The sequence below is a fragment of the Engraulis encrasicolus genome, chromosome 13 (genome assembly GCF_034702125.1).
Source record: "Engraulis encrasicolus isolate BLACKSEA-1 chromosome 13, IST_EnEncr_1.0, whole genome shotgun sequence".
NCBI classification, from domain to species: domain Eukaryota; kingdom Metazoa; phylum Chordata; class Actinopteri; order Clupeiformes; family Engraulidae; genus Engraulis; species Engraulis encrasicolus.
In genome coordinates, this window is record NC_085869.1 from 47,927,042 (window position 1) to 47,947,041 (window position 20,000).

General features: G+C 45.7%; 1 protein-coding gene across 1 annotated transcript in view; it reads left to right on the forward strand.

Annotated features, from left to right (window-relative positions):
- plcl1 (phospholipase C like 1) overlaps positions 1 to 20,000 on the forward strand; it is a 139,505-nt gene that overhangs the window by 74,204 nt on the left and 45,301 nt on the right. Inside the window, exons 2-3 of the mRNA XM_063214148.1 lie at positions 18,924 to 19,139; positions 19,748 to 19,894. Coding sequence (XP_063070218.1) covers positions 18,924 to 19,139; positions 19,748 to 19,894 — 363 coding nt within the window. The remainder of the gene's footprint in view (positions 1 to 18,923; positions 19,140 to 19,747; positions 19,895 to 20,000) is intronic.

The window sequence follows — 20,000 nt, forward strand, 5'->3', positions numbered from 1 at the left end:
TATATGGTCCATAACAGCCTTGAAGTACTAAGGACAGAGTGTGTCTGATGGAGGTGAACATTTCCCCTGAAGGCAATAGAGAGGAGAGTGTTTTGAGCAGGGGTGTCGTGCATAGGGGTAAAGTGTGACTGAGTTACCAGGCCCCATGTATATGTGGGGCTCACACACTGTCTGATTCGTGTAGATAGATATGTGGCTGGGAGGGGTCCATTGGAGCTGATTGTAGGCTACATAGGGCCCTCAATTTGTTGCTACGCCCCTAGTTTTGAGGCTCTGCATCTGTTACTAGCCAAGCAGAATGGCATCACCGCTACACCACCACAGCTTACTTTGACCTTTAAAGCTTTTAGGATTTATTTATTTATTTATTTTGTTTTTTTTTATTCTGTTGTCATTGTCGACGGGAGGGACTGGCCATGCAGCAAAGGTCAGGCTTGATGCCGAATGTTTTTTCGTACTGTTACATGTGACAAATATATCTCTTATTGATTCAGGTGCGACGCAATTCTCTCTTAAGCTTTTCTTGGAATTCCGCAGACACTCTGGAAAGGCCCAACACTTCAGATGACTTTGTCCTGGGTGGGTTTGGGCAAAGCTGTCAGTGGCCTTGACTAGTGGTGGACTGCCACCAACTGCTGAGCACTCATCACTGCTTGAGATCCGCCCGAGGACACAAATTGATTTGTTAACACATCCCCTAAGACTGGGCAGATTACTGTCTCTACTTCTCGACAGTCAACATTAGCCAATTTGGGAGGTTAGAGAGGGACTGGAACTGCAAGCGCCCTCCTTTTAATTACTTTAGTCAATGTTTTGACATCACTGAAAGTTTCTTCCTTCAGATTCGCTGGACATTTTAGTGTGGTGGTGAAGCACTGCACTGTCACGCCGGGGACCCGGGCTCAACTCCAGCCCGAGGTCATCTCCCGATCCTTTCCCGTCTCTCTCTCTCCCACTCTTTTCCTGTCTACCACTTCACTATTGTAATAAAGACCAAAAATGCCCCAATATATATATATTTCCACTTATCCAGTTATATACATGTATATATCTCTGAATGGTCTGAAGTAGAGCACTCACAGCAGACCATATAAACTCACTGTGCAGTGTCATGGGCAGGTCATGCTCTCACATCTGCATTAATAGGGACACTAAGTGGTTTTCTGAGCCTCAAGATAATGTTTTCAAAATCGTTTCAGCGATAAGAGAGTCGTAAGATAGTCACCGTCTCTTTGTAGTTCTCAATGAGTGACAGTTCCACTTCCAAACTCAAGGGTGACCTCAGAGGAAAACTGTGAAGTGTTCCTTTAATTAAAACAGTTTAGGACGTTAGCTCAGAGTGAGGGTTGTTTTCTCTCAGTAGTCCAAGAGGTTATGTGGAGTTCACTAGGCTTTAGTTGCTGTCATATTGAATTTTCGTTTGCACCGAGTTGATTTATTTAACAATTATGATATTCATTTTTCAGCGTAATGTAGTCCTAGGTTGGTTCACATAGTTACACAAGGCTTCTGGCGTATTTTAGTGGTGTGAAACATTATTAAATATAAAATGATGTAACTCTATCAAAACAAACGGTCGTTTTACAGGTGCACGGTACACAACTTGAGGGCTTTGCCCAGAATGGCTGCATGAGCCAGATGGCAATAAGACATAATTGGATTTCAATGCAGTCACAGGGGGCAAAACTGAAGCACATTTGATTTTTTTAGATTTTTTAGGAAATGTGTTCTCTGTGGTTACAGTTTCAAAATTGCTCCGTCCATGAACCCTATTACACTAACTAGTATGCAGAGCACTAGTTATACCACCAAGAACGTTTGGAGATACAGTAAGGGACTGTTTGTTGGTTATTTATTTTCGGGGTCTTCGTAAGATTTTCACCTTTTGTTGTCAAATTTTGCATGACCCTCCCCTAGCGAGCTTCAAAGCGTTGGTGACCCTCCCCACGACATCGTCACAAAAATGTATAACCCTCCCCTACGGACATATTTTGACAAACGTTGCTGTTAAATGAATGTTGGATTCTGATCTTGAACACTATACTTCCCGAAGGCAGTGGGTGTTTGTCAGTAGATTTACTGACAAATGGTCTTTAGATACAACAAAACAAACGTCTGGCTGGAGGCATCTGAATGTCTGATCCACTTTAGCGGAAGGAGGAGGCGTTTCATAGGATTACGTTACACCGAAACATATACAAGGTATTTTGGAATGTTTTTTGAAATAAATGGGCCAAACATTTTTGAGTGACCCTTCCCTTTATATAAAAAAATATTGGTTGATCCTCCCCTCAAGACAGAAAAAACTGGCATGACCCTCCCATATTTTCCTCTTTAATAACAAACAGTTACAAACAAATCATTAAGAAACAGTCCCTAAAATTGTTAAAAATAGTTTTTATCATCAAGCTTCCTCCTTGCCCTTTGTGGTAAGACTATTAGCCTTTTCAACCTAGACGGTAAACACAGTAGTGCATCAGGCCATAGCAGGGCAGCTCTGCTTTCCACCACCTACCCATGTTGCACCACATACTCTTTTTGCAGACCGATGTTACATTTACTGAAACAGCACTGAAAAAATTGCTGCAGAATCACCCAAAGAATTTCAGGCCTCTCGTCTCCAGTGCCTCTTTTCTGTTGTGTCTTCTTGCCATCAGTGGCTTCTCTCTCTGCTCATCACACCCACTCCCCTGTCTGCGTCTCGAGTCTTGCAGCCTTCATCCAGGAGCTCCTTATGTCTCTGGCAATACTACTGTGCTGTGCAGATTACAGCTTGGAACAAAAAAGAGGCCTCTCTGTCTCTGTCTCTTTCCCTCTGTCTGTCTTTCTCTCCCCCCCTCTCTCTCTTCCCTCTCCCCCTCAACCCCCCTTTTCATCTCTTCCCTGTACTCTCTCTCCTCTTTTATTTTCCTTTTCATGCACTTCTCTCTCTCTCACTCTCTCTCTCCAGTACGTTTCTAGTTTCTCCTTCTCTTACCTTCTCTCTCTGTCTGCTTGTCTGTCTCTGTATCAGTATTTTGCAATTTCTCCCTCTTCACCCTTTGTCTCTCTGACTCTGACTCTCTCTCTCTCTCTCTCTCTCTCTCTCTCTCTCTCTCTCTCTCTCTCTCTCTCTCTCTCTCTCTCTCTCTCTCTCTCTTTCTCTCTCTCTCTCTCTCCGTCAGTATTCAGCATGAGCTCCGGCTGCCGGCTGCATCTGTAATTAGATTGGCTCCTCTATCGTCGGCTCGGCGGATGCTAAACTCATTGTCGGCTAATCCGGGCATATTACATCTGCCGACGGGTGGTGGTGTGGGGGGGGTGTTGAGGGAGGGGGAGAGCAGCCAATGGCGGCCCTTGGCTTGTGGAGTGGGGACGGAGTGCGGATTACCTGGTCCGGAGCCACGGCTATACCACACTGGTGGGAAGCAGACGGGCGGGGGGAGAGGGTGGGTGGAGAAATGCAGGGGCAAAGAAAGGTGGTGGTGGTGGTGCTGCTGCTGCATTCTTTGGATTAAGTAAGTAAGTCATGACATGGATGCATGTATGGGTGGGTGAAAGAAAGGTACTAGAAAAGAGGTCAGAGAAATGTTGTGGTTATATGTCCTTTACAGATTACCTGGTCCAGAGGCATCGTGATATAGGACAAGGGTGAGAGCAGGGGGGGTGGACGTGTGTATATGGGTGGAAGAAAAGAAAAGTGAGGGGGGAAGAGGACAGTGAGTGGTAGTGATGGGTACTATGTTCTCCTGTACGGATGACCTGCTCCAAGGCTATGGCTACAGTAGGCTGGGACAAGAGTGGACGCAGACGAGCAGAACGAGAGAGGGCAGCAGGGCCAGATTAACGCACAGGCTAGATATGGCTTCATGTCACTTTTAAATCTTGTTAATACTCCTCTCCATAGCTGGCTGACATGTTATCCTTAATTCTTCACTCGTAATAATGACACTGTCTATGTAAGTGTGTCACGAAATTTGCCTTGCTCACAGCAACCTGTAGCTCATGGGCTCCAGGCCATCTTAATGCGGCCCTGGAGGGCAGATGGGCGGATGTATGGGTGGATGTGTGAATGGTTGGATGGAGAACAGAGAAAGCCATGGCATGGATGCATGTATGGGTTAGCCAGGCCATGCCCTCCTAGTGACACAACACCTTCGGCGTTGCTTATAGTCAGGCCAAGGGCAATGTAAATGTAGTTTCTGATCTCCGGAAAAATCGGGAACTCCACTCACTTTGTTAGGAACCAATCAACCAGTAGCAAACCAAGGGAGGCGGGTCAACAATGTTGTTTGGGAAATGTTAATTGTTATGCTCTTGGACAGAATAAGTCAAAGAAAGAACAAGTGAGTCGAGGAAGTCAAAAGAGGGAACAGGCCCTGTCGTGGCCTGACGGTAGGGCACTGGGTTACTATCCCGGGTCATTTGGTAATCCTCACCCATCTCTCTCTCCCACTTGCTTCCTGTCACCATCTCCAACTGTCCCATCAAATAAAGGCAAAAAATAAATAAAATAAAAAATAAAAGAGGGAACAAACAGAGAGGACAGTGATGCCATTCTGTCCCCCTGCAGATTAACAGAGCCATGGCGTGGCCATGACATGGGCATGGACATGGACGGCTGGATGCGTGTATGCCTACCGGAAGAAAAGAATTAAAGGGAGAAACAGAGAACTGTACATTGTGGATTAACCAAGGCATGGGTAGGCCATGATTGTGTGTGTGTGTGTAGGAGTGGAGTGGGTGAAATAAAGGACTGTAGGCAGAAACAGTCAGTCAGTGGTGGTCATGCTGCATATTGTGGATTAGCAGAGCAATGTGAGGACATGGGTGGGTGGGTGGATGGGTGGGTGGATGGACGTACGTGTGCATGGAAGAAAGGATGGAGAAAGGGAGTGAAAGAGGAGAGGGCAGTCAATGGTGGCGTTGCTGGTTCTGTCCACTGCAGATTAAAATGCTGCCTGGAAGGTGGGCGGGTCGGTAGGAAAGAGGGATGGAGAGAGAGAGAGAGAGAGAGAGAGAGAGAGAGAGAGAGAGAGAGAGAGAGAGAGAGAGAGAGAGACAGACAGATACAGAGACATAGATACAGAGAGAGAGAGTTGGACAGATTGCGTATAGCAGGTTTGTCTGTGTGTGTGTGTGTGTGTGTGTGTGGGGGGGGGGGTATAATCTAGCACATACATGCAGCAACTGGATCATTAGCTGGATCAGAGCAGGCTGTCCCAGTTCACAGGCAGGGGGACCAGAGGTAGGATTAGTGGGAAAGACCAGGTGTTGGGTCAAGGGGACTAGGGGAGACAGGAGGGGGATAGCCATGACACAGAGGATGGAGAATAGAGGATGGAGAAGGTTACCAAGTCAAGTCAAGTGTACTTAAAAAAATCTATGTAACAGGGTCAGCACAGAAGTTTGAAATTGCATTGGACCAGCCACACACGCACACGCACACGCACACGCACACGCACACGCACACACACACACACACACAGTTGCATAGTTAATGCACAGTGCATAGTTAATGCATATGGCTAGTTGCATACCGGTAGTTGCATAGTTTCTGGATTCTGTATCCATTCGGTACACTTGCACGGTTCGGATACGGATTCAACCGCTTGCCGCATGGTGATTGCAGGTCGGTTTCGGCAGAGAGATGAAACCAGACCAGGTGGTGCGTCAAGGGACTAGAGCTCTAGCTGGAGGAGACAGGAGGGTTCATAGCAGAGAGGTGAGGGAGGAAAGGGTGGGTGGAAGGAGGGGTGGCTCGAGAAGGGAAGAGGCGGGTAGGGGAGCTAATTTGCAGCTTGATGGTTGTGGCAGGAGCTATAGCGATTGCAGGTTGGTTTCATTCAGTGTGAGGCTGAAGCACTGTGAGTGGAGCGAAGGGGACTGAACCACCAACACCACCACGGTGAGGAAGGAAGCGCTAACTGGGTTAATGAAGCACATGATGAATGGAAACATCAATGAGTGCTCGTTCACTCGCAGCTTGGGGAGGGAAGAGGAGGGCAGGGGGTCACGGCCAGTGCATTATTTACACATGCCTATACTATACCATGCGCTCCAGTGGAGAGAGGAGCACAGTGTAGTGCAGCGCAGGCAGCCATTGCCTGCGGCACCATAGACTCAGCACCACACAATTATTTCCTGTGACGGGTACAGCTGACACCTTCAGTTTGTCTGTCTGTCTCTATCTGTCCTCATCTCTGTCTGTTTGCCTGTCTGTCTGTCTGTCTGTCTGTCTGTCTGTCTGTCTCTCTGTCTGCCTGCCTGTTTGTCTGTCTCTCTGTTTGTCTGTGTGTGTGTCTCTCTCTCTCTCTCTCTCTCTCTCTCTATCTCTCTCTCTCTCTCTCTCTCTCTCTCTCTCTCTCTCTCTCTCTCTCTCTCTCTCTCTCTCTCTCTCTCTCTCTCTCTGTCTGTCTTTCCCTGTCTCTGGAATTGGTTGATCCATTGACTGTTGTGCCCCCACTATATCCAATCCTACTCCTGATCATCATCTGTGTTGCACTGTACTCTACCAACTGTTCTCTTTGCTGCTGTTGCCTGCTGGAGCTGGCAACTTATTTCCAGAATTTAAATGTTTAATACAGAAGGATCAGGCCTTGGCAATAGAATTTCAAATCCAAATAGCATGTGGGGAGTGAGGCGCCGATGTACGGTAGGTTGTTTATGCACATTAAGTTTGCAGATTTAATAATCTTTTATTCACTGAACTGAGAAGAATCTGATGAAAGCATTCATAGTTGTGCGCTGCTCACGAACATTAAACACGGATAATAAAGGTGTGTCGTGCTTTAGGGGTTTGATCATTGCTAACCGTCAGTTCAGTTTTTTTCAATTAAAGGACCACTTCAGTCAATTTCAATATGCTGTTGTATTGCTCACGCTACCCTTGACTTGTCAGTACCCGTTGATGCCACATTTTTCGGCTCAGCCCTTTCAGAGATATGAGCTATTCTAATGGGGCCAGCGTTTCTTTACATTTTTTTTTTTAATTAACATAGGCCTACTCCAAATATTTCAAAAGGTACCGCTGTTTGCTAGTTGTCTGCTGATGTTGCATAACCTTTTGGATGTTTTTGGGAATAAATAAATTGTTTTTTTTTTTTAAGTAAACAAACCGCTGCACCCATTACAATGACCTGTAAGTCTAGGGTAGTGTGAGCAAGCATTAAAACGGCATGTTGAAATTGACTGAAGTTATCCTATAATTGCCCAGCCCTAGCTGTTTATTGCTGTGGCTAGAAACCCCTGATGCGTCCTTGATCGCTCTCTTTCGACGGGCCGCCACACTGGGCTCCATCTGTCTGTTCTAGAATCCAGACCCGCCTGTCAGACTGACCTACACGATGCTGTGTGGACCTGGGAGTCATGCCCTGCTGCTGCTCTCTTATCATAACAAGTACATAGCTTACGTAGTGGGCTCGGGATGCCATGTGTAATTGCATAAATGTCTACATAGCCTGCATAGCCAGCCAGCCAGCGGGGGAATGCACATATGGAGCTTGACCTTAAATCAGGTTACATTTTATAGCCATTTGCTGAACGACTCTTCTCATATACAGTACTTTTTCCCTGTCTGTTTGGCTCCCCCATTCTCTGTCTGCCTGCCTGTCTGCCTGCCTGCCTGCCTGCCTGCCTGCCTGTCTGCCTGCCTGCCTGCCTGCCTGCCTGCCTGCCTGCCTGTCTGTCTGTCTGTCTGTCTGTCTGTCTGTCTGTCTGTCTGTCTGCCTGTCTCTGCCACTCTGCCCCCCGTCTCAGGTCTCCTTCTCTCAACCTCTTCAGCCTCCTGATTCCATTATTCCACCATTGTCATTTTTTTTCCATTTCTTGTCCTCTGTGTGATCTGGTCATTTTCATACCTGTCCTATCTGATCTCCCTCCTCTTAACTGAAGTATCAGAGGAGTGTCACCTTTAATAACTGGCCTCATGATGGAGATGATATTGGACAGCTGGTTTATCAAAACCATAAAGTAACCTTGTCATTGTATCTGAAGGTGTGTGTGTGTGTGTGTTTTTTTTCTCCCAGATCCCAGTTGTCTCTGTACTAAGTGTTTACCATGGCCCTCCGTTGCCACTGGATAAATAGGCTTCTACTTTTCCTCCATCCCCCTCTTATCCATTTTTTTTCTTTTGCTCATTTGCCCTTTTCATTTGTTTGTAGACTTCAATTTTATAGCCCATGACTCATCGACTTAAAAAAAGAGAAAGAGAGAGAGAGAGAGAGAGAGAGAGAGAGAGAGAGAGAGAGAGAGAGAGAGAGAGAGAGAGAGAGAGAGAGAGAAAGAGAGAGAGGTGGTGATGGAAGTGGAAAACAGCGAGACAATGGCAGAGAATGCAGTGTGGAGGGGATAGAAAACACAAAGTAAAGAGGAAAAAAAGAAACGGAGAGAAAATAGAGTCCACTTTGGGGGGATTAAAATTCATAGGCGCTCTCTTAGGCCAAACCGCTGCATTAAAAGCTTTGTGCCTCTGTTGTCATGGTTTCCTGGAGGGACACGCACGGCAATGTTATGGAGACGTGACTTCATCCCTTCCTCTTCCTCCCACATCCGCCCCCAATATCCATGTCCCCACACTGCCTATGTGGGTCTAAGTCACACTCGCTATATCACAAAGATGTTACAATAGCCGGACAAAGTGAAACTTGAAGCCCTGTCCCCATTTATTTCAGTGGGAAATGTTAACGAAGGCTAATTCAACCAAAAGTGTCTGTCCATATTGTACTTTGCCAATGAGGTGTTATGTTACTGTTTGACATGAGGAAGAGCAGAAACTATGTCGACTAAGGACGTTAGATGTTCAAAATATGGACACATACCGTTCAAGTACTCCCTCATGCGTGAGCTGAGAGCATAACTGGAGTGATTAAGTGATATTTTAAGTCCCTTCCCCATTCCATTCAGTGGGAGGCTTGCAAATTTAACCAAAAGTGAACATATATCTCATGTTCAAAGGTCCTAATTTCCATCCATATTATACTATTGACATGTTTCTGCATGACATGAGTCAGCGCAGACACTGAGCTGCACGTGCATGTTCTGCTCATGCATGAGCTGAGAGTGGATCTGGAGATTGGACCACCCAACAATCGTCTGCTTTATTTGTTACCAAGGAGGTTCTGTGATCGCCTGAGTTTGTTGTTGGTTTGGCTGTTTATTTGTTCGCGTTACGTGTGTTTCTTACCAGGTATAGTGCACTCTCCGAGCATATTTTGCAAAGAAGCAGCTATTCTTCCTGGGGCCTTTCATGTTAACCAGACAGTGAAAAAGACAAATATAGAAAACACATTTCATGATCCGTCCTGAAATCATGAAGTGATATTAAAAACATTCCTGGAAAATGGTGACGAGGAACTGCCATGCTAATCTGCCTTTTGCCGAGGGCTCACCATCCAAATCCCGGCCCCACTGTGCCATCATATTCCCCTGGTGCAGTGCCAGTGGCATGGCGTCTATGTCTGCTGGGTCAGGCCTCGACCCCTGGCGGCCAGCTCCAATCCGGTGCCCTTCTCCTCTCCGCTGGCAGCTTATAGGGCCGAAAAGCAATCAGATTTGGTTGGGGTTTATCTGTGCATCTTTCCCACGCCTGGCACACACTGTGTGGCTCTTGCTTTGCGTGGACACGACACAGAGAGAGACATGGACGCGCCACACCGTCGCTGCTCTTCTCCACACTGGCTGAAGGCGAGGCCGAGGATGCCCAGGCCTGATGGGACGACGCCCGGTGCAGACCAGAGCAGACCCAGCGTGGACCAGACGAAATCCAGGGTCGAGATCGGGAGCGGGATACCCAATGTCGAGTGCAGGAGATCCAGTGTTGGGCATTGGATACCCATCGCTGACCTGGGGACACATGCTGAGGAGAAGATCAGAGCCAATCTTGAGCAGAGGCGAGCTAGCATGGGGCACAGAAGAGCCAGTATGGGCCAGAAGTTGTCCATCTGTGACCTGCTGATGCCCAGTAACGAGGAGCAAAGTAGAGGCAGAGCGGGTCTACAGCAAGGCACCCTTCCCAGGAGCGACCAGAGGAGAGGCAGTCTGGAGCAAAGGAGGGCCGGCATGGGAGCGCAGAGATGGGGTGGGAAGGTAGCCGTCTGGAGGGAGCCTCCGAAGAGTGTTTCCCCACGCGTGACGTTTGTTCTTCCAGACACAGTGAGTCACTGGCACGGGTGTGGTACAGTCTCTGGAGTGTTGCTCCATAGCTTCACACCGTCATACCTAAGGTGTATCTCATTACGGATTGACGAGTGCTTGTGTTGTAAACCCAGGTCTGTGAAATGTGGTATGATTCTTTAGGTTCTTTAGGTTTAGGTTCTTTGGCTTGACTGGATGGGATTTTTTATTGCGACTTTTACATAGATTTGTATAGATAATATTTTTTGCTGGATTACATACTAGAAAACATTAATTCCATGTCAATGAAGCATGCCGTGCAATTAATTAATCAACATATGCGCCTGATAATATACACGTCCCACCCATAAAGTGCTGTAATAGTCGTTTTTATGATGGTGCTATGCTGCCATGGTATCATACAGGGCCTTTAGTAATGCATTATAACTTGGTCATTTACATTCACAGCTAATGTCACTATTGTCTGAGCCCCTGTTTCTTGAAACATACAATTTATAACAGGGGCCTTGTCTTGCGAAATGGGTTAACACAATAGTGACATTAGCTGTGGTTGCACCTCCCTGAAGTCAACCTTTAGTAAAACCATCAGCGCCAGTGACCCCTCTGCCACCCTCGTTGACCTGGGCATCGGGTGGCTTTTGTTTGAATGGGTGCTGCCGTGTGAGCGTGAGCAGCAGCAAACCAGTGGTGTGGCACGGTACCATTTGTGTCAAGTGACACCATGCCTGCGTGCTTGGTGGCACTGATTCTTGCTCAGCTAGTGCGTAGGGTTTCCTCAGACATTCTATTTATTTTTTTTTACGAGAAAGGATACGTAAGCTCGGATTCCAGCGCTGCAACGGCGTGTATTATTGATAACGCTGGGATTCGGGGCATGTCGAGTTACGCCTCCTCTCTATATTTAATCATTCGCTCAGCGGCACTGGCACACCCACCGCGGGCAATTTTTGAGGTCATGCGTTGTTTGTTTTTTTCTGCGTGAGTTTGTGTTTGTGTTTGTGTGTGTGTGTGTGTGTGTGTGTGTGTGTGTGTGTGTGTGTGTGTGTGTGTGTGTGTGTGTGTGTGTGTGTGTGTGTACATGTACATGTACATGTACATGTGTGTGTGTGTGTGTGTGTGTGTGTGTGTGTGTTTTGTGTGTGTGCCCATGTGCATATGCATGTGTGCGTGCTTGTGTGTCTCTGTGTGTGTTTTTGTGTGTGTGTGTGTGCGTATGTGCCAGTGTTAATTTCGTCAACCATGACTATGACTAAAATATTTCGTCAATGCCCTTTTTTGATTTTCGTCATTTAGACTAAGACTAAGACTAAATTTGGATGGCAATGACTAAAATATGACTAAGACTAAAATTGATTTTCGTCATTGTGACTAAGACTAAGACTAAATTTTAAAAAGATGACGAAATTAACAATGGCGTTAAATAAAATAGAGGAAAAATAGAACCAGTGTGTGAAGAAGGTTTATTCTGTACAGTGTGATATATGTTAAAAAGAGAAGCAGTGTGCAGAGAGGGTTTATTCTGTACAGTCAATGACATATGTTAAAAAGAGAAGCAGTGTGTAGAGAAGTTCTATTATGTACATTGTTGACTAAAATGACTAAAATGACTAAAAATTGACTAAGACTAAAATTGATTTTCGTCATTTAGACGAAGACTAAGACTAAATTGGGAAGGCAATGACTAAAATATAACTAAGACTAAAATTGATTTTCGTCATTGTGACTAAGACTACTACTAAAGTTAAGAAAGCTGACAAAATTAACACTGGTGCATATGCATGTGTGCGTGCTTGTGTGTCTCTGTGTGTGTTTTTGTGTGTGTGTGTGTTCATGTGCATGTGCATGTGCATGTGCATACGTGTGTGTGTGTGTTTGTGTGTGTGTGTCTGTGTGTGTCTGTGTGTGTCTGTGAGTGTGTGCGTGCCCGCATGCGTTTGGACACGCTGTTTTTTGGTTGCATGCCAGACAGCGCTTCCACGTTGTGTGTGTGCAAATCCCTGTTTGTGTATGAAGCTCCACCCTGCTGCACTCCATTGGTGTGTGTGTGTCTGTGTGTCTGTGTGTGTATGTGTGCTTACGTTCGTGTGTGCGTGTTTATGTGTGTATAATCTGGACACTCTGAGATTTAGCCAGCCCCTGTCTTTTTGCTGTGAGGTCCACAGCCAGTGACGTCATGGCGTGTTTGTGTTTTTTGCACTGGCTTAGTAAGCCTGCGCTGGGATTTGTTGTCATCATGCTGTAGTAGTTGTTGTTGTTGCTGTGCTGTTGTCATACAAGACGCACGGAATAATCAAGTTGACGTGCAAAGGGGACCATTAAATACAGGTAGAGTTTCTGTCACACAAACTGGCAGGTCCTGCGCTGTGGTTTGCACTGACACACATTTGCATGTTTGTGTATTTCTACCCAGGGACGGAGTGGCCCACCTTTTCCCACCGGGAGAATTTTCCCCTTGGCGGCCCTCTTTAAAAAAAAAAAGAAAAAAAAAGCGAACAACATGGTTTCCTAACCAAAAAGACAAAAGCCACGAAATCTGCAGTCGTACTACATGTGAACATTAGTGTTGTCAAAATATCAACCTGAAGTGGAGAATTGTAGCCTACACCTTGATGAAATGCACAGCCAGTGGTGTAGTCTACGTAAAACGCAGGTATACGCACCCATTTCAAAATTTCAGGGATTACAGTATACCCACTTAAAATTGATTGATCCATTATTTACAATAGCACAAATATATACAGTAGACTATACACACATCAAAAAATGCTCAAATATACAGTATACCCACTTCAAAAAGTAGACTACACCACTGGAGCCATCATCACAGTCCAAAGCATTCATAGGCCTACTAGGTTAGGCTACATCACGCTACTGTTCCATGCAAATGTGCACTCCACTGTCATTTTGACAGTTTGAAATTGAAATATCGTTTAAGGAAGACAGGATGAGCATGGGCACAAAGTTTTGAGTGTGGGGATTTTTAGAAGAGTAGGCTTACAAAATATAGTATAGTAGCCTATAGCTTACAAAAAGTCTGTCTATTGTGCAATAAACTCACCATGCAGCAAATAAGCCAAACCTAATAGCTACTTCAAACCACAACCATAAGTCAACAAAATGTATAACCAAACGGTGTAGGCCTACCTTAAAACGCTGTCTTCGTCGCAGCAAATGTCTTTGTTTCTTGCAATCACTCTACTTTAATCCACAGCTTAGGCTACACACCCAGCACTGGTCACATCAGAATCTTGTGTGGTAATTATTTTGTTCCATTTCTTCAGACATAGGCTACATCCTAAATGTACCACATATAAATATATGTATGATAATAATATTATTTCGACTATAAGGAGATATACTGACGGTCTAAAAAATCAAAACAAAACCCATTGCTTCTGTTAGGCGCAGTTCTCTTCCTTACCACTTGGTGGAGTCTGTTCGTAACCCAAGTCAATAACCACAGAGCAAGTGAATGGACTGGAAAGACTGTAAACTGTAACAGTCGTGTGGAAATCGGAAAATAAATCATAATTTATCAATATTTCCATCCTTTGGTAACCAATATACATATCACAGGTTCTTCAAATACTGAAAACGGAACTGTGTTTCTAAGATCTTGTAAACTTCCGCGATCTACGGTGTATGAAAATTATCAGTAGAGAAGGGGTGTGGCCAATTTACTGTTTGACACCGTCATTGAGGTATTGCCGTCTGGTATGCGGTATAAATACTGGCTAGTCAGCCACATTGCAAACAGGGAAGTGGAAAGTGGGAAGTCAGTGCTAATAAGTACAATGTCAAAACGTAAGGGCCGGTTAAGAACGCAGTGCGGCCGCATTATTACATTTCACGGCCGCGGCCCACCGGGACAAGTCCCCGATCTCCCGACGGCCACTCCGCGCCTGTTTTTACGTACTGTACAAGCTTTTGCTCCTACTGATGAGTTGTTTTTATTTTGAATGTTTCACGTTGTTCATGACCAGGAAAGGGCCCAGTCAGAACTGGGTCTTGATAACATTGTATGTATTGCGAAGAGGGCCCTTTTACATGACTTTATCCTAGGCCCCGCAAAAGCTGCCGGCGGCCCTGTTCATAAAAAAACAAGTAAGGAATCGGGCTGACGTGCGAGTCAGATTTTAAGAACAGGTACCAAGCCTGTCCCACAGAATTGTGCACATTTTCTTCCTCTCTCCCCCTAGTGTGCTGTACCCCCAGGGAAGCAGGCAAATGGGCCTGGATATAGTTGTGCTGTGCTGGGTTGTGCTGTGTCTGATTTTGGATGCATCAAATTGAGGTCCTGCCACCCCGTGGCTCTGGTAATAATAGCCAAATGCACTGGAGATTATATAGAAGGTGGAAGTATGTGTGTGTGTGTGTGTGTGTGTGTGTGTGTGTGTGTGTGTGTGTGTGTGTGTGTGTGTGTGTGTGTGTGTGTGTGTGTGTGTGTGTGTGTGTGTGTGTGTGTGTGTGTGTGTGTGTGCGTGTGTGCATGTGTGCGCGTGTGTGTGTGTGTGTGTGTGTGCTCGCGTGTTATTCATTTTGCCTGCTCACTCTGACTAATACAGCTGCCGCTTCTGTCTGGACTGTGAATTACCCCCATCATCCATTATCTTGTTAGGACGCTATGATACTGTTGGCATAATATCAGGCTCCCAGAGACAAAAGTCCAGCCTATTTTTGTGACCAAATGTTTAAAGGCAAAACTAAACAACCAACATTCCAGTCACATTCTCACAATTCCTTTTTTGTCAGTGCTGCCCAGCTAGCACGGTCTTGTGTTGGCACCAGAGAATGAAATTGTTTCCTAAGGCATCAAAGCACAAAAAAGAAAATCACGACACAGTTTTTCTGAAATGTCAGAATAAATAGACTGCTGTTTAAAGCCTGACTGTTGACCGATGACTGTTGAGGTGGCTTTGACAGGTGCATTCTTGAAGAGCTCTTCAGTGGCTGCAGTGCACAGGGATGAGAGAGGCAGGATCAGATAGGCAAAGGGGGAGACATTCAGTGAAGAGAGAGAGAGAGAGAGAGAGAGAGAGAGAGAGAGAGAGAGAGAGAGAGAGAGAGAGAGAGAGAGAGAGAGAGAGAGAGAGAGAGAGAGAGATTAATGGGAAGATGGGTTGGGAGAGAGGTTGGATTCCCTCAGAGAATAAGGGGAGGGAGGTGAGCTCCTTTAAGGGAACAAGGAGAGGGTGTTAAGTGGGAAGAGAGTTTCTGCAGACAGCTTAACTCCTCTTACAGAAGATGAATGGATTTTGAAAAGTAGGATGCTCTCGGAGAACAAGGGGGAGAGAGTGAGACAGGTCGGATCCTTTTAGAGGAAAGAGTAATGCGGGCAGAGTTAGACAACTCAAGTCAAAGACATTCAGAGAGGCTACACTCAGGAGAGAGAGAGAGAGAGAGAGAGAGAGAGAGAGAGAGAGAGAGAGAGAGAATGGGAAGCAGAGACGTAAACTAGCCCTTTGAGGAGTACCATCACATACTGTATATGTGATTAGAATTTTTGTGAAATTTTGAGTTCTCACTATGATGTCACAACCACTCTGCGGGATATTTAGCACAGGGTTCCATGGAAGCTGTAGAATGTTTGGGTAAAATTCTAGAAGAATTGGGGAACAATCCTTACTCCTAGGGCTAGGGAGGAAGGCCCAGGAGACCGGGAGCAGCCACTGTGCACCAAGAGGTTCAATTACTGGAGAGGAAATCAAAAGCGCACAATTGATTTTCAGATAGAGTGTTTTTTTTTTGGGGGGGGGGGGTGGAGAGAGGCAAAGAATGAAAGAAAGAAAGTGTGAAACAAATTGCTCCACCGCGGTGGCCTAAAACTTGCTATTGACGTTCACCGGCAGTCTAGCCTGTAGGGGATAAGAGCTCCTCCTCGCACGCAGACAGAAATTGGCTTCGGATTTCATTCAAATGAGACATGAGTGCTTTTCAGATTTCGAAAATGACCCATGGCGTGTCTGGCTGCCCTGTGAATTTAGTGGACTGCAATTACTTGCGTAAGTCATCTATTTTTGACCTATCCGACTTGTGAAGAACGGAATAGTCATGCTCCTGGTGCCAATTCACACAATGGAGTACCAAAAAGGCAAAAATAAAGTCACCTACAAATGTTACAATAAAAGGCCAAAGAATACAGTTAGTTATAAATACGTATGTCTTTTTTCAGATTATCTAATAGCCAGGTAACTGCCACCTAGTGCCTGCACTCAGCTCCATTTCACTATGACAACTAGTTCTAACAAAGTGAAAAAAAATGGCTGATGCATAGATGGCCTAACCAGTGTGCGCAAACAGGTGCTGGTAATCACACCAGATAGCTCACTTCGCTCGCTGAGGACTTGGCACTGACCAAAGAGGCTTGAGACAAGAGGGCTTACTCACGTCATAACAGCGTAGTAGGAAATGATGGCGAGGGGAGTACGGAAATGTTATTCACTGTGGAACAGGTCATAGGACAGCGTGAATGTCTGTCAGCTGTCCTTAATTACCCCCAGCAATTACTGCTGACCAACAGCTGCCGTTACTTGGCCACAAATTATCCATCATGGTGTCGCCCCCACTGACCATGTGCAAGGGAGTACGAAAATGGCATCCATCGCACCCACTGACCAATGACCATGCGTAAGGGAGTTAATTTTCCATCCACTCGTGTCCTCAGGCAACGCCCCCGTACTACACCGTGGCCAATGCATTCCCCGTCAAGAGATTGTTCTTTCTCTTGAGTTTCTTTGGCACTGACTAGCTTCAGCTTGATGAGGGAATTAATGGATCAAATGTGTTGCAGCCAGCAGGGTGTTTAGTCTCTGAGCTGGGCTCCACATCACTAGCTGTGATGGATGAGCTAGTGTATTGAATGAGCTGCGCCACATAACTGATGTTGAGGTAGTGTAGTGGACATGGTAGTGTTGAATAAGCCCTGCTAGGTAACCTGTTTTGATAGAGTGATGCAGGTTCATAAAAGTTCTGTTGATTCAGGGCTGCTAGCCTATCTTAAGAGAAGCTAAGCAACAAAGAAACCTGTTAATTGTTGGTTGTCCCAAAAATGCATACCCTGTCTAAATAATGGTAGTGTAGCTGTTCATTAAACTCAATTAATTCTAAAAACATAAAGCAGAACACATAATTTTGGCCGTTTTGCAGATTTTTTTTTATTAACTGCATTTGATTGTCTTGACAGTTATTTAATGTGTGTACAGTGTATTTTTTGAGGGACGATCTGTGGAGGTAGCCCTACTAGTCTAAGGTAAGGGCAATGTGCTATGTGCTGACTTCACTTGTGAATCTAAAACAGGTAATTTCCACAAATACATCTTATTTGCCTCTCTGAAGAGTTGTCCTGATTGGACTCCTTAATTTCCTTTGGGATGAACGTATCTCTCCTTTTATCAGGTGGATAATTCTTGGCTTGATCGAATAAGTGAGAGTACATTTAATCTCCTAAAATAAGTGGTGAATTGGCTTTGCCTGCTTACATCTTGAGTCCTAGGTTATGCCTTGAGGGAAGTTGGTCTCACAGGTGAAAAACACGTGAAAAACGCAAGTTCCAATGCCATGCGAGGAGTGTTGTATGATTAGGTGAGCTGTTCACTTCAGCTAGGTCATCTTCCAATAAATTTAAAGGATCGAACCAACAACCCTTAGGTTACCTGGCTACAGCCAGTAGGCCCAGTCTTCTGCCCTACCACACTGCTGTCAGTCTCACCTCTCTACATCTTGTCTCTCCTCTCCCCTCTTTGTAACAAATCAATTGCCTGATTTTCATAGACTTCAGATCACGTACCGTGATTCTGGTCTGACCAGGACTATAACGATTAGCGTTTCCATACAGGAAGAACTTTGTTTCCATGGCCTGGTTAACCCGCCTTCCTTGGCTTGCTACTGGTTGAGGGCTGTGCTGAAGTTTAAACCAAACATTTCTTAGCCCAGTAGTACGTCTCTGTGTAAACCACGTCACTGCCTTGAACACTCCTCTACCCAGGACGGTTGGAAATGCTCAGTTGATTGGTTCCAGACAAAGTGGGTGGAGATCCTGCTGTAGCGGGATGGAGCAAGCTCCTGGCACTACTATGTGTAGCTGAGCCGAAGGCGTTCCGTCACCAGTAGGGCGGAGCCCGGCTAACAAATCGATGGCATCACCCCGTGGTCCTAGGCCAACCGCTTCGTCTCTACATTACATAACACTTAGCTGCCACTTTTATCCAAGGTGACTTACAGTTGTTACAGGGTATAGGTTACAGTCCATGGAGCACTGTGGGGGTCGGGTGCCTTACTCAAGGGCACTTAACCCATTAGTGTACAGTAGGAACACATTCCTTTTCTACTGGTAAGGGTGGGATTCGAACCTACAACCCTCTGAACAACTTCCTTAATTATTAGGCCGTGGCTACTCTGCAGTCCACTGCCTAACCTGCAGCTCTAACCACTTAGGCACGTCTACTGTATTTGAATGTAGGGTTCTCAGTTCCCTAGGGGAAATAGGGGATACCTCATTTGTGTCGGGCTCTGCGGGGGTCTTCCCCCAGGAAATGTTTTATTTTTTTAGATGCAATATCCTAACCTGGTTCTCACGCGATGTTTGTTACCACAAAATTTAACGAAGATGCACGAAGCACGAAGGGTCTGCGTGAGAGCCAGGCTAGCAATATCCTGCATTTCAACCAAATTGCGTCCTGTTTTAGCTTAATAAAAAAAACGTACTTTTGTTTCTAAATACAGGATGATTCTGTATTTTAAGGGATGGAGGCCAACCCTATTTGAATCTCACCTGCTGTGTTCTTTTCTCTTCCCCTCCTCCTCTTCCTCAGGACCCGTCGGTGGCGAAGGTGGGTGGCGGTCGCAAGAAGACTGTCTCCTTCAGCAGCATGCCGTCGGAGAAGAAGGTGAGCAGCGCGGCCGACTGCCTGACCTTCATGCAGTGCGGCTGCGAGCTCAAGAAGGTGCGGCCCAACTCCCGCATCTACTGTCGCTTCTACACCCTCGACCCGGACATGTCCTGCCTGCGCTGGGAGCCCTCCAAGAAGGTATTTACTGTTTTATTGTACGTTTGTGTTGGGGTTTGCTATTGCACTGTATATTTCTGTTGGGGTTTGCCTGTTTGTGCCTGTTCCTATCATGTCTTTTATTATCCTATACAACCACAGTATGAATTACTGTAGTAAATGGTATATGGACTGCATTTACTATATAACGCCTTTCCACTCCTTCAAGCACTCAAAGCGATTTACATTGTATGCCTGACATTCACCCATTCACACTCACATTTACACACTGGTGGCAGTGGCTGCCATGCAGGGTACCACCCTGCCACCAGGAGCAACTTGGCGTTAAGTATCTTGCTCAAGGACACATGGATGGGGTCAGGCAGAACAGGGTTCGAACCTGCAACCTTCTGGTTGCCGAAAGGCTCCCTTATCACCTGAGTCACCACCGCCTTACTGTACAGCATATAAGCCTTTTGTAAAGTAGTTAACTAGAGGGGTTGTTATGGAAGTTGTAAAACTAAAATTGAGCATTTCTCTGCCTCAGGTGGGGTCCTGCCCCCTTTCTCAATCTTTGTATTGTTGCTGCTAATTAAACACTAATATAATGATGGCAATGAAATGAGTAACTTATTAATTCATTTCAAAAGGACGGTGAGCGGGCGCGCCTTGAGATCTGTGCCATCCGCGAGGTGCGGACGGGTAAGAGCACCGAGACCTTCCTCCACAACGGCCCCAGCTCTGACGGCCTGGCAGAGGAGGCCGCTTTCTCCATCATCTATGGCGAGGACTACACGGTAATGATATAATACTGTAGAATAGAATAATACTGTATAATAAAATATAATGTAATACAATAATATAATATAATATAATATAGCATAATATAGCATAATATAATAT